The 15,251-nt window shown below is 41.6% G+C and overlaps 1 protein-coding gene across 13 annotated transcripts in view; it reads left to right on the plus strand.

The window, feature by feature from the left end:
* Positions 1–226: 226 nt before the first annotated feature.
* The window catches only part of pard3 (par-3 family cell polarity regulator), a 340,861-nt gene continuing 325,836 nt past the window's right edge, over positions 227–15,251 (plus strand). For 9 of the 13 annotated variants that reach the window (XM_011485955.3, XM_011485960.3, XM_011485957.3 and 6 more), the window contains exon 1: positions 229–639. In XM_011485955.3, the coding sequence (XP_011484257.1) occupies positions 520–639 (120 nt within the window). In that variant the 5' untranslated portion in view covers positions 229–519. Of the gene's footprint in view, positions 640–15,251 lie in introns of all 13 variants that reach the window. The other 4 variants (XM_020711397.2, XM_011485962.3, XM_020711398.2 and 1 more) reach the window with 2 other exon arrangements.

Raw genomic sequence — 15,251 nt, forward strand, 5'->3', positions numbered from 1 at the left:
CTCACTATAGAAAATATGTTAGAAACTGAATTGAAATATCGGTGTAAATGTTCCATTTATACTATTTTGAAATAGTTTATCAACATCCAAAAGGCATTGTTATAACTTGTTTATAAAAATAAAAAAACCGCTGCATAAGTTCCAGTTTACAAACCAAATTGTCCAAATTTTGGTTTGCTGGATTAATCTTAAAAATCCAGACTGTCCCTGAACGCAGCAGTGGGAGAGCGTGAGCTGAGCGCAGAGAGATAGAGGATTGGGATCCAGAGAGGGAAGGAAGGAGGGAGAGACAGTGGGAAGCTAAACAGGTGGTCTGAAAACACGTAAGACAACAATGTCGTCCTGCGGGAAGATGCGGGAGCAGCCTTAGTCCCCGCGTCCGTGAGAGAATATCAGGGGAAAGTTTGGAGCACAAAGCCTCCCATGCTCCTTTCTGCTTTCCCTGTAGTCCTCGTACCGCTTCTCCTCCTCGCCTGACTCCGCCGTCGACTCGGGAAGCCCTCCCTCGGATTCTACAGCATGAAAGTGACGGTTTGCTTCGGCAGGACGCGCGTGGTGGTTCCGTGCGGGGATGGGAACATCAAAGTGCGCGCTCTCATCCAGCAAGCTGTCATGAGATATAAGAAAGCCATCGCTAAGGTGAGCGCCGACACTTTGTTTTCCTGGAAACACGGTTGCGCTGTTCGCAATATGGCGCAAAGTTACGGGGCAACAGGACTCCCTTGTCCGCGCGCCGCTGCTCCTCGTGCAGCTTTCTCGGAGACGCACGCGCGTACTCCAACTATTGCTGCTTTCAAAGGAAAAAGGCGCAGCGCCATTGTGGTTCTTGTGTTTGTAAACCAACCAAAGTTGCCCCCCCCCCCCCCCCGGCACTCCGCGGGGGGGGGGGGGGGGGGGGGTTCAGCTCGAACCGGTAACTTCCGTTCACAACGCGGAATACTTCTTGTCTTCAGGGAGGTTAGCCGACTAGCGACTTAGCCAACAGGCTGCAAAAGTGGGACTTGCAGTGAGGCGTTCAGGGTCCACTACTGGACACCATGGCCACGAGCTGCAGTCAGGTCTGCCTTTTCTTAACAGTAACCCCCCCAAAGCCCAGGCCCGGATTCTAGGGACGCGGGTACTAGAATATGGCTACGTTCACACTGCAGGCTGAAACGACCCAATTCCGAATTTTTTGCCCCTAAGCGGCCCAATTCCGATCTTTTCATGACAGTCTAGAGAGGGGCTTTTCATAAATTATGCCAGACTAAAGTGAGAATAGTCAGTAGCAGCTTCTGAGCTGGCTGAAGGGGGGGGGGGGGGGGGGGGGGTCAACAGGGAGAGCTGCAGCAGATGGGTGGAGGAGAGGCATAAATGCCAGAGATGAAAGTAAAAGAATATGTCTAGCCAGAATTATGGGGGTGCCAGCAGATAACCTGTGAACTCCCTGCAGGCCCTCCTCTCAGATCACATAAGATGAAGCTAGAAAATACCCAGAAACATGCAAGAGGCAAATGAAAGTTTGGCAGAGGTGTGAAGGCACAGGCTGGATAACTGATCTGGTAGACCTTTGGCTTTAAACTCAGTGACAAATTGTTTATTATGTCGGTTAGTTTTGGAAAAATCAATGTTCTCCCCATTTAAGGGATTGTTGCTGTAGTTGTGGTGACTTATAAGTTGTGTGGTGTTTTCTTGTCATTTGAATAATTCAATGTGTGGACATGAAAATACACGAGGGGTAAAACGTTTCTTTTACATTTTGCAGAGTCTAAAAGGTTTGATTTCAAACTGTGAGATACTGGCATCCCACCTTCATTTTTAAGAAAAATGTACTAAATTCTTTGTAATTTTGTGCATCTGTGGCTGCAAAAATGATCTCCACAACCTCACTTTGCACATGCTTGTTGGAAGCTACTTGTCACCTGTCTTCTCCTGCAGTAAATTCACCTTTCAGGCTTCTGGGTTCAAATCTCTAGCGTTCATGCATTGCTACATGAGTTTAAAAATTGATAATGAAGGAGAAATTAATTATTAAGGTTTGTGCCCGTCCAGAATTCTTTGACACCACGTCTTTCATATAATTAGAATAGAGCTGTAACAGAAAAAGCCTGGAGAAATATTCACACCGCTTTGACATTTTACACAAAGCCTGATCCAACTGCAGGTACCTGGGCTAGTATCAGGTAGCGACAGTCAAGTGTGAACACTGTATGCTAAAAGCTCATTCAAGAACCCGCGCTTCACACGCCCAGAACGCGCGTCACACGCCCAGAACGCGCGTCACACGCACAGAACGCGCATCACACGCCCAGTGTGAACGGACCATTAAGCTACGTTCAGACTAACCTCAGCAACGCCTGTTCAAGGACCACTTTAGAGGTCAGAGAGATATGGGGGTTCAAGGTTGTGAAAGGCTTTGAATCTGTAGAGCAGGGGTCACCAACCTTTTTGGGAATGAGGGCTATTTCATGGGCACTAAGTGGCATGAAGGGCGCCACAGGACCTGTTTGCTACCCCCCCCCCACACACACACACACAAACACAATTTGACGACATCCTTCTGTGTGCTCTATTTTTATTTGCTAATTTTACACAACAAAATGCATGCATTTTCTAGACTACAGTCGTGTCAAACTCAGTTGCAGAGGGGGCCTAAATCCAAAACACACTTTAGGTTGTGGGACGAACAAGATAAACATTTATTGAACACACTAAAGCTAAACTTTTAAACCTTTAAAACTTCAACTTAACTTTAACTTTAATAAATGAATAAAAACAGTCAGGAATGTTAATCCAGAATATTAAATATATTCTGTCAAAATTATGCAAATATGAACAAGCACAGCCAGGAAATATTAATAATTAGAAATAATAAATCAAATTATTCCGTTTTCTTGACTATTTTGTAATTTTTTTAGAGCTGAACTCCTGACATAATTTTTAGCAATAAGTTCATTTCTGCTTAGTGTGGGATGTCCTGTGTGTGTCTTTAGTCCTGTGTGTGTCTTTAGTCCTGTGTGTGTCTTTGGTCCTGTGTGTGTCTTTGGTCCTGTGTGTGTGTCTTTGGTCCTGTGTGTGTCTTTAGTCCTGTGTGTGTCTTTGGTCCTGTGTGTGTCTTTGGTCCTGTGTGTGTCTTTGGTCCTGTGTGTGTCTTTGGTCCTGTGTGTGACTTTAGTCCTGTGTGTGTGTCTTTGGTCCTGTGTCTGTGTCTTTGGTCCTGTGTGTGTCTTTGGTCCTGTGTGTGTCTTTGGTCCTGTGTGTGTCTCTGGTCCTGTGAGAGTCTTTGGTCCTGTGAGAGTCTTTGGTCCTGTGTGTGTCTCTGGTCTTGTGTGTGTCTCTGGTCCTGTGAGAGTCTTTGGTCCTGTGTGTGTGTGTCTTTGGTCCTTTGTGTGTGTCTTTGGTCCTTTGTGTGTGTCTTTGGTCCTGTGTGTGTGTCTTTGGTCCTGTGTGTGTGTCTTTGGTCCTGTGTGTGTGTCTTTGGTCCTGTGTGTGTGTCTTTGGTCCTGTGTGTGTCTTTGGTCCTGTGTGTGTCTTTGGTCCTGTGTGTGTCTTTGGTCCTGTGTGTGTCTCTGGTCCTGTGTGTGTCTCTGGTCCTGTGTGTGTCTTTGGTCGTGTGTGTGTCTTTGGTCGTGTGTGTGTCTTTAGTCCTGTGTGCGTCTTTGTGAAACTTATCAGAGGGATTTGATTATTTAAAAACCTTTTATTGTGAAAATCATGTTTAGGTCGCATAAAACATTAAAAACTAAATCACAGAATTCATCACTGGGATTACTCCAAAAATATTTGGCATTTTCATCATTTTGTACGACACCAACAGTAAAAATTCTCCAAAATCTTCAATACTTTCATAAACAAATGATCTATTTTTTATTTATGGTCTGAAAAAATGCAGCTGTTTTCCAGCCTGCATTACCTGCTGTCTTTATTTATACGTTACTATCACCAACTAAACAACCGTAAAAATAAATGTATATGGAAATACAGACAAGTATTAAAAATGTCTGCAATAGTCAGTGAAGAAAGACATTAAGTAATTTAAGCCACCCGATGATCCAGATGTTGCGCAATAGTCTCCGTTCGCCGTTTTACCTCGCAACCTGCGCCCACTACCCCTCCCCTTCTCCTCCTAAAACTTGCGAATCGGCGCTCGCACCTCTTTCTCAAAGGTAGGAGCGCCGATTCGCAAGTTTCAGGCCTTTCCATACTCAACCATGTATTTCACGATAGCAAAACTAAAGTGCCACATTTACTAATAGCAAGCACTGATTCGCCACCCTCTACTGTCCAGGCAAGGACTGTTGCGCCCGAGTCTTGATTCACTATCCTTTTACTTAGTAGCGGCTCCACTGGACATGTCTGAATCTGATACCCGTGCCCCATGCAAAGCACAACCGCGGTTTGTTGAGAACAATACTCACATAAGTTAGCGGACAATCATCTGTCCATTTATTTTGAACACGCCCACGACCAGTCAAACAGCATTAAACTCACTTCTGCTTACAGCTCCCTCACTTATGGTGAGCGATTTAACACACCTGAGATTACCCACTTCCCATGAGTCTTAAAAGCTGACGGCGGGGCAGCGGGGCTAACCCCCAGATCGCCACAATATATTGATTTGCTATATGAGCAGTGCCATTTTTGGAGCATTCCCTAAGGGCGCCACAAGGGGTGCTCGGGGGTGCATGGTTGGTGACCCCTGGTGTAGAGCAAGATTTTGCATTGAATGCGGTATGGAATGGCGAGCCAGTGAAGCTGTTGAAGGATAGGTGTGATGTGGTTGATGGAGGGAGTGCGTACGACGATACAAGCAGCTGAATTCTGAACCAGTTAAAGTTTATGGAGGTTTTTTTTGTGGGAGACTATACAGAAGAGAGTTACAGTAGTCCAAGTGGGAAGTAATTGTGTGTTTTGGCTTCCGCGTTCAAAAATCTTGCATTTCTATGACTGTTTTGGGGCTCTACGTACATAACGTGTGGCCATTAAACGCACATTGAAAGCTAAAACACCTTGAACTTTGACCAGTCAGGTACTCAATTTTGGTAGTGACATATGGGTACCGTCCCCTTCAATTCACAGAAGTGCCAACCGTATAAAAATTGATCACGAAGGAGAAATTAATAATTGCTGTCTGTGTTCGACCAAATAACACAGCACAAAGGAAGAATTCGAATTGCTTCTCTACCCCCTTCGGCTTCTTCCTATCCCTACATTTATCCCTCCAAGCTGCCATTGCCAGGAAAATACATAATATTAAAAAAAACAACGTTAATAATGACATTTTGGGCTGGGAGAAAAAACGATAGCAACATGTATTGCAATATGGCTTTTTCTCGCTAGAAGAATGAGTCGATTGCGATAGGCTTTTATTTTGTACATTTCATATTAAATCATAAGAAAAAGCAGTCTGAAAACAGTATTGTGTTTTTGATTAGTGGCATTATAAATCAATAATATTAAAGCTGCAGCTCTCACAAGGGAAGGGAGCGGGAGTATTCAGCTCAACATCTGGCAGGTCACACTTTTTGGTGGAACAGGCTCTGTAATGCTACAGAGCGTCTACAAAAACACAGACGATTGAATTCTGTTGTTATATTTTGAAAATACAGTTTTTATTCATTTTCTATGAATTAAATTTGTTGTATTTACCCGGCATGTCTTAAAGTCCGGTCCGCGAAAACGGTGTCAGACTTTAAATTGGTCTGTGTTTATATTTTGGAGACAGCTCGTTAGCATAGCATCATTAGCATCATAGCATTAGCGTCTAATAACGGCTCTGTCTCCAAATCAACACTTTTTATTAATTTGACTGTTGCTGCTGTAAGTGAAGCAGCTTTATTCTCTACTTCTGACTTGATAGTGTTAAAAATCGTACCATGTTCCGCTGTTTCATCAGGTTACACTAAGCAATAAAAATGGGGGTGGACAGATTTCTCGCGTGCGTTTGTTTTACTCGCGTGCAGACATAGAGGAGGAGAAGAAATTTGAAAGAAATTCAAAAGCAATAGGTGTGGGCTTCTTTTCATGACGTCTCTTGAAGTAGCTGTACGAGCATCAAGGGGTACTGCAAGACACACCTGCACTCCTTTTTAAAATTAGCCGCTTCTCTCTACGACCCCTTACCAGACCCAAACAACCCAAAAACCCAAAGGTTGATGTGTCTAAAGGCCCGTACACACCGGGACGAATATTCGCCAGGCGTTATTCGCCACGTCTTTTGTGTTCACACCCAGGCGATTTTCGCTGACGATGAGCCGAGCGAACATGCAATTTCATTCCCTGACATTAGATGGCGCTTAATGTAAACAGAAATACTCCTGTACACAAGGTGGCGCTGCGCAACTTTACGCTTATTAAAGTCGCTTTTCACTCAGAAGAAGAGAGCAAGTATTTACGCGCTTGTAAGAATCAAATAAAGAAAACATGAATATTTCAAGCAACTGGTGCTTAGTTCAGGTATATTTTAGAATGTCCGTCATTATTTCTTCGCGGCAGTGTAGACGCTACTTGACGTCTATCTTCTTCGCTGGTATGTGTGCTCAGCAAGGCAGTTTTGTGTTTGAGCGCCCCCAAGTTGTGTTTTACTGTAACTTCAGAAGCTCCAGACACGTGTGCAATAGTGCCATTCTCATTGGTCGAATAGATTTCGACGCGACGCGTCGAAAAAAAAAAAACGAACCCGAGGCGTTTTTTTTTTTTTTTTGTCGCTTTGACGCGTGGCGTTTTTTCGCGTCGGTGTGCACACTCACATTGGTGCCCTTTGTTTAGTCACGAGGCGTGAAACGTCGGCGAAAATCGCCGGCGAAATTCGTCCCCGTGTGAACGGGCCTTAAGGCTTCAATAAACAAAAGGCAACAGGTTGCATCAACAATGAAACTTCAACTTTGGGGGAATTGTCATAGGTCATGAGGTCCAATGACTCCAGACTGACCCAGTTCCAAAGAAATTTGATTTTGAACTATGGTTAATTAACTGTGGTGATTGTATTGTATTGTGGGATGCTTTAAAGGACTAGCATTAGTAATGGTATGTGGAAAAAAAGCTATAAATGCCCTGTAATTTAAGTTCTGACTTTAAACTGCTGCCCCTAATGTATGTCATGGTTGATGCATGGTTATTTGAAGAAGCAGTGGCATCTTTAAATGGAAACCCCTTATAAACAATGTATTGGTCTTTGCAGGTTGTAATCAAAGTTCCAGGTTCTGCAGTAAAATATTGCATCTCCACTTTAGAATTTACAGAAGAATTTAATGATCCCGGTTTCTGATGTTTCCTAGATGGTTGTGGACAAAATTAGTGCTTAGTTAAAGTTATACTACAAAGTTAGTATAACTTTCGGGGTCTGCCACAAACAATTTTGATTAGAAACTCAAAGATTGTAAAAATAAAGAGCAGATGATGATTACATGTGAAGCCAGCCTTGGTCTCAGAGACTTAAGGATCTCCTTATCAGCTCCTCACCCACAACAAAACACTCAAAACACCCATGGAATATAATCTTCTTAAAGCTATGTTTATTGCTGTTGTCCCACCCAACCCATTTCATCTAACCAAGGTCGTGTAATTTCTGTTTCAGGGAGTCCTTGAACACAGATGCCGTGTTAAACATTGGAACTTTTTTGGAGCTGCCTGCCTTAAAGAGGGCACCCAATTTAGTGTTTCCGCCTGTCTTATGTTTCTGAGGACCTTCTTGTAACTTCCCCTGTCATTAGAGAGGAATGCATCCTGAAAGGGAAAAGAGAGATCTATTTGTGGGGCATAAAGCCATCTCATAGCCATGGAATTAGAAAGATGAAATCACATAGATGAGTGTTTGGAAACGGGGAAGTACTGTCCAGAAGTCCAGCCGAAATTTAGAGAACACTTCTTTGAAATTTTCTGCAAAGTAAAATGCAGATAATCGTCCACTGCTGTCATTCCTCACACAGATGGTCTTGAAAGTTCAAGCCTGAAATACTTTGTGTGTTGCAAGCTCTTAAAATGACACCCTTTACTGGAAAACAGTCTGACAGCTAGTCACATACAGTAAGTGCTACCAACATCATTGCAAGCAGATTTTCAGTCTAGTGTTTACATTTAAGGAAACTATACCTAAATGATCTTGATTTTTTTTTTGAAGCTGACGATGGGCTTCTTCAAAGATTTTGTTGGTTTTTGGCCTGGGTGGCGGGCTTGGTCGCCCGGGCGGCGGTTGTTCCCTGCCGGTTCCCGTGTGGTGTTGGGGGGAGTCCGGCTGCCGCTGCTGGTGCGGTGGGGGTCTTGGGGTGGGGATGGCTGGGCACTCTCCCTCCTTCTTTTCACGTTCCACCATCCATTTTAGAAGAACATAAACACTCACCTGAGCACAGGTGTCAGCTCAACAGACTGAATGACTGAAATATTTCACACTAGTTGGTTTTAAGGCATAAGTATGCGTGTGAACACTATCTGTTTTGTGTACATGTCGACAGGTGGACATTTTTGCAACTAACAAGTGTGTTTATAACATTTGAGTGTGTGTGTGGACAGGCTCCGCCCTTTTTTTTTTGTTTTTTTTTTACATTTGAACCTTACCATAATGATTAACAACCAGTAAACTTGTTGCTTTATGCTGCTTCATGGTCTTATCCCCCTTCCCCTCCTATTATCACCCCCTACCCCCCCTCTCTCTAACGTCCCTCTCTCTTGTTCCCCTCTTTCCTTTTCCGTCCGGTCCAACACCAAAGATCTTCAAACATGTTTGAAATTAATAAAGTTTGGCCTCAATTACAAAAGGGGTTTATTCAGACATACCTTTGGTTTGTCTGAAGATTAATAACCCCTCTTGTTAAAGTAAAATATGTCCAACCCAAGAGGCCCTCAGCTCTCATCTGTCTGCCTAGCTGTTGGACAGGACAAGTTAGAAAAAAAAAAAAAAAAAAAAAAAGATTTTGTTGGTTTTATGTAGTGATTAATCAGACATTTTTAGGAAATCATCACATTAGGGCATCAAATGTGTCGTCCTGTAGTTAATCCTGAAGGTATTTCTATGCAGACCAGTGCATTCATCATCCAAATGACTTTAATCAATTAGTACATGGCGGCGTTTGATGTCAGACTAACCCCGAAGGTCCACGCTGGTGCATTTTTTTAATTGAGATGCTATTCTGATGGTACTCTCAACAGATTCAAATTTTTGTATCTTTAAAAGAGACTCTTTTAGCTGAGATGTTCGGTTTAAATGAATAGGACTACTGCAAGCGCGAAATGGGGCATTTCAAATTTACACCCCCAATGATGCTAGAGCTTTTTAAACAGTTTGATGTTTTTACGCTCTGTCTTTAACACCCACATTGTTCCAAGGCAAAAATATGCAAAAATCTCTCAGAATCCTTATTTTTATTTTATTTTATCCAGTAGAATACTTGTTTTAGACAGAGACCTCCAGCTCCTGCGTATTTAATCCCAAAGCAGTTTGTTCGTTTGGTTGCTTTGATTGCTTTTGTTTTGGAGGATAGAACATTTGATCTGCTTGCAGAAGTGTACCATGGCACAGTTCCTGGACTCTAGAACCGAATGGTACAGAGTTGGCCTGCACAATATACCGCAAATTTATCGTTATGGCAATTTCCAGCTCTCCAATATGCAGATCCCAAAAGACAGCGAAAATCGCAATAAATAGTAAACCTTAAATGTGCTAAAACAATCATATGGCAGCTTGACGTATTTAACGGATCAAATAAATGCCTTTATGCGTTTGACCAATCGGATGGACGCATTCAAGTTGTTGACCAATCGGATGGAGGCCTATTATGTTAGATGTTTGTCACCTATGTCGATGAGGGTCATTTGGAGTATAATTTTTAAACTGTTGCAATGAAATGGGAATTATGTTTTTGCTTATTTTACTATTTGTTTATATACTGCAAATTATATCGTTATCGCAATATTAATCTCTAATATCGCATATAGTGAGTTTTTTCTCATATCGTGCAGCCCTAATACAGAGTATATTATGGTATCAATTCTTTGACAATTCAATAAGACCAATACAATAATAATATAACCCGACATCTGTCACTTCTCTTTATAAGAATCGTAAGCTATGGTATTTTTCTGATTATGGCTAAAAACTAGTGCACTTTGCAAAACATTGTATCATGTATGTAGTAACTTTTCTCGAGCACAGGTAAGCAGGTTGGCTGTAGTTTGGTATTGGTGTTGGGTTATGAGTACAGAAGTGTTACTACTGTTCTGGACCAGAGAAAATAACTGCTTTCATTGCGGTCTGTGGATTGAAACTGGTTGACCAGCAGAAGCTTTTGTATAGAGGGCAATTCTTTTAAAATTTTTAAGATCAATTTAAAAATGACCTGTGCTGAGGCAGACAAAAGGAGCAGAAAGATATCTCAATTTGTAGCGTAGCTGTTTAAGATTTTAAATCAAGTTTGTACTGCTTGACATTACATCAAGAATCATATAACTTAAGTTAAATTGAATACAGTAATCCCCCCGTATTCGCGGGGGTTATGTTCCTCACCCCCCCGCGAATAACGAAAATCTGCAAATAATTGACGCTGTTTTAAAACTCCTAGAGCCAGAGCCTCTGCAGAGTCAGAACCTTTTTCTGCCGTTTGGGTTCCTTTCCAGAAGCTGGAGATGATGCAGGGCATTTGGATGGCATCTTAAACGTGTAAACAATACTTTACAGTAAAGTACAGAGTAAATCGTTTTTCATAATTCGCGGAATGAGCGCTGTTCTGCGCCTCACGCTTGTGACGTCGCGTCATCTGCGGCCACCCGCGAATGGGCGGGGCGTGAATATTAAACCGCGAATGGGTGGGGGATTACTGAATTCCAATATCGATTATTGATTGATCTAATTTTCAAAGAATTTTTTTCATGGTATAGGTTGATTCTGACAGAATCCGGTGGCCGCCGTCTGGAGACATTTACATTTTGTCCAGTCATAGCTGCTGGTGTCCGGCAATCCAGTTGTGATCGCCCAGCTGTCGCCTGATTTTGAAATGAAGTCATCTCCGGCTGACTGACGACCGCCATCTGCATTTATGCAAGCTCCACCTCAGCAAGCTGTTTGGCACACTTTACTTTACTGGCCATAAACACAGAACAGTGATAACACCACCCAAATGAACTGTTCTCTTGTGTCAAACAATACAGGCATGTTACTGACTACCTGGTAGGAGTGTGCCTTTAATGATAACAACAAAAATGAATCATTTTAAGGTCATTCTCACTGCCTTCCTAACTAGAGAATCCTAAAAGTATGACTGCACAATTAAAGGTGTAGCTCTGGCTGGTAAGCACAGATAGCTTTCCAATTCATCAGTATGATCCTGCTATCAGCAAACTCTGGCTAGCTTCTAATACGAGTCCGGTGGAGGATTAAAAGCTTCACAGATCAACTGCCGGCTGCTGACTTTGCCCTTGAATACAGGGGTGTGAAAAGAAATCTTCTCAAAGGAGGTGTTATAAATTAGATAAAAGGTAACTACCCTATACTCCAAAAACATCTCTGCATGGAGGTAAATAAATATGAATACTTAACATACCTCTAATGTCCTTAAAAATGACAGATATAAATACAGTGAAGGGAGGAACCTGCCAACGGCTGCAAAGTCTGTAACTGTGGTTTGTCTTACTCTAAAGCCATGAGGAATTCCACACCCCTCTGCTCAAACTAATGACGTCCACGTTACCTTCTCTGCCTTTTTTTGTTTTGCTGTTTGCATTTCGGACAACAGATCCCATGCTCTTCAGGTATGTTGCTGCGCTGTGAGGAATTTACATTTACGTGCTGTCATCCTAATTACCCTTTGACAATGGGGTGTTAATGGGTCATTAACAGAAAAGATTTAAGTTGTTTTTTTGGGAGTGGGATTTGCAAGGACATTGAGCTGGTCTGGGATTTAATGTTTGGGTAGGATCAGATGGAATGAAGAAAATTGAAGGCAATAACATGTTGACACCTCCGATTGGAGCTGCTGTCAGTACAAATGAACACAAAACCAGTTTTAGTAAAGCAAGTCTCGAAAATTAGTTGATGCGTTGATAATTGTACTTTTTTTTGCTGTAATATAAGGAATTTAGCCTATGTTTGCAATTATTTTTGCGGTGCTATTTTCTTCATGTTCATTGTGCTCTATGATCATGAATCCTGTTTGTTTTCACACTTATGGGAAGCTCTTGTGTCACTGTTTAAAGGCTTGACTAACAGGAAGCTTTTCTTTTTTTTTAAAGTTTGATAAATATCTAAGGCTTTAACAGTTATAGTAACTCACCATGCTACTAAAAGCAACCTATGTTTTTTAGAAAAAGTTTTTTATTTTTAAAATACAGATGTTCTTTATGCTGATTGCGGAATCGATCCACTCACCAAAAATGTAGACAAAATGCAGCAGATTTACAGCCGCCATTCACACAGCTGGCGTTGGCTCCAGTGACGTGTTCTGTGTGACTCCTCTGTTTTCTGCTACACCCAATTTCAATACTGACATTAATACTGAACAATACTAAACATTAATAAAAGTACATTAATAAATACTCAAAACTTGTTTTTGTCCTTATGTCCATTCTCATGTCTGTTACATTTCAAAGTAATACAGTATTTTTCTACACAACTAAAAGTTTTAATTTTAACTACAGTGCACCTTATAATCCTGAGCACTTTATATATGGATTTTTTTCTGGTTGTGCTTACTGGTGATAAAGTGATTCTAAGAGGTACAAGGGGCTCTGTCAAAATGTCGGTCTGTTTTATTTTTTTTATGAGTTGCAAACAAGTTTGTGTGTTATTGTAAATACGCTAACACGGATAACTTGTAGTGGTGTCGAACTGTGTTTTCTTTACTAATTACTAAAACGGTTGGGAGTTAACGAGTTGACTGTAACGTTTGTTTTAGCGGTATTAGTCTGTTTTTTTACGTGTTGCAAACAAGGTTGGGAGTTACAGGAATTTTGAACATGCTAACGCGGCCTACACTGCTAACGTGGCTAGCATGTAGTGTTTTACAAACAAGTTCTAGAGTTACTCTGACTTCAGTTAACAAAGTCTGACGGACGTAAGTCTTTTGTCTCACTTAATGCATTTTATATTTAGGCGCACCTTTTATATATCACATATGTTTAAAAATAGGACATTCATTGACGGTGCGCCTTATAGTCGTGTCCTATAGTGCAGAAAAGAAAATTTAAGAAAAAATAAAGTAATAGTTATCTTTGTGTTATTTAAAGACCCAGTCTGATAAAAATTGTTTTTTTTGGATTTAATTATGTTCTTGTGGCATTTTTCGGATGGTGGACATACTGTATATGAAGAAAATTGATTTTAGAATTGCATGTCTGAGTACTTCTTTATTCAAATCTCAGAATCAGGAGCAGACAAAAAATGCTGTTTGTAAAAGAGCGTATTTGTGATGCGGAAAGTATGCTGAACAGGCCACACATGCTCCCTGCTCTTCATCTTGTAGGCGAATAGGACCATGCACGTCTTCATTTTCCTCTTCCGAGCTGGCATCTGGCTTAAAACAGTATGGCTGGATAGCTCCAAGATTGTTAAACTAGTGGTAGAGCATGTAAACAAAGAGCTCTCGGTAGTGGGGTGGGGAAGGGGGGGTGGGGGTTGCTCTGCGCCAGCAATCCCGCCCACTAAGAGGTGAATTTCTAATGAACTCCTGCCACTCTGCAGAATCTATGTCCCAGAAAAATTACACAGGTTTTTAAAATTTTTGGCTGAAAACGGCATGATCATAATTAAAAGACAACTGGGAACAATTTAACAATGTGGGACTTTAAAATACAAATTAATCCTAACATTTTTCCTAAAGAAAATTGTTGAGTGTTGATGCTTTTCCTTAGACTAAACTGGTTTATTTCTAAATAAAGCAAATGATTCTCACATTATTTTCTTGCTACTCTAATGTCCTTAAATTTGGCCGTTTGGAGAATCTCTGACCACTTTAGATTAAAACAACTGGTCCCTTTAGATTTAAGACAGAATTCTGAAGCACTCCATTATTTTTTTCTCTTCCAGATATTAGGAAGGAAAACTCTAGAGTATCGAGTTAGTGTTATATTTATAATTTCACATAGGATCTGGTTTTGTCTGCCCTCAGTCAAACCAGACCTTCATGTAAAGCCGAGGGGACGACTTTTAACTTCAACGAGACTCAGGTTAGCTGAGTATAAAGGCTGTGTTCGATATAATGCCATTACATAAATTGATGTGGGGAACATACGCTGTCTCGGGCAGCATAATCCCAAAGCATCCACACTAATGCCTTCTGCAGATGATCCTGTCATTGAAAAAGCCACAAGAGATAAAAGTGTAAAGGTTTTTTTTCTCTCCTAAACTGAACTTTTGACCATGATGGAAAAGGCATGTTTGAGTTCACCACCATCCGGATAATAGGACATAATGAAGGTGAAGCTTACAGACTGCTCACGGGGATCGAGTGCCTGACCTTTTTCTGGGGTTCAGTCAGCCAGGTTTTAGGGCTTTACACCAATAGAGCTGTTTACATCCAGCACTGTGTCACACACACAGACAGTTCATTTGAAATGATTGATGGTTTGGGGGGGATCACCTGCACTTGATGTGGATCCGAAAAGATCCCCCACACTTGTGGGTGTCTTGAGAAGTATGTGTATCACAGGGTTTGTGGTTTTGAAGTTGAGTCACTCTTTCCTGCTGGTGGTTTGCGCTGTCAAGCAGCTTGGATAAACAGGGGAAGCAGCTGAATGTAAACATTTTCATGGAAGAAAGGTCAGGAAGCTTATAAAACATTTTTGGTATCTGCTCTTCTCTGCTCTGATGTCCCCCCCCCCCCCTTTCGTTTTTGCCATCTAAAACATTCATCTGGGTAGTTGGTTTATTTCTGAAGGATTCTCCTTAAAGGTGGATAGATGTGGAAAGCTAGGAAGTGCGGCTGAGAGTTGCCTGTTCTCTGGAAAATCCAGACATTGAGGACAACCGCAAGTGTGGGACAAAATGCTGCTCAACAGTGTTGAGCTTTGAAAAGTGTACAAAAACCATTCCTGAAATGTAAACCGAACTGAAGCTATGTCAGCCAAACCCTGTCGTATCCATCTTTTGGGGTTTTGTGAAGCTCTGCTCAAGGCGAATTGTGTTGGATGAGCCCAGAAGTTCTGTGGTTTGAGTCTCAGCTGTACTTATATCAATTCAACTAATTGTTACACTTAGCCTGCCAACCATACATAGCATGCTGCTCTGCTCTTGTAATGTTCAGTAGTCCAGATAGTCTCCAAGAGCAGAATGGAAACTGTTCTCGTTG

This window comes from Oryzias latipes, chromosome 17, assembly GCF_002234675.1.
Source record: "Oryzias latipes chromosome 17, ASM223467v1".
Lineage (NCBI taxonomy): Eukaryota > Metazoa > Chordata > Actinopteri > Beloniformes > Adrianichthyidae > Oryzias > Oryzias latipes.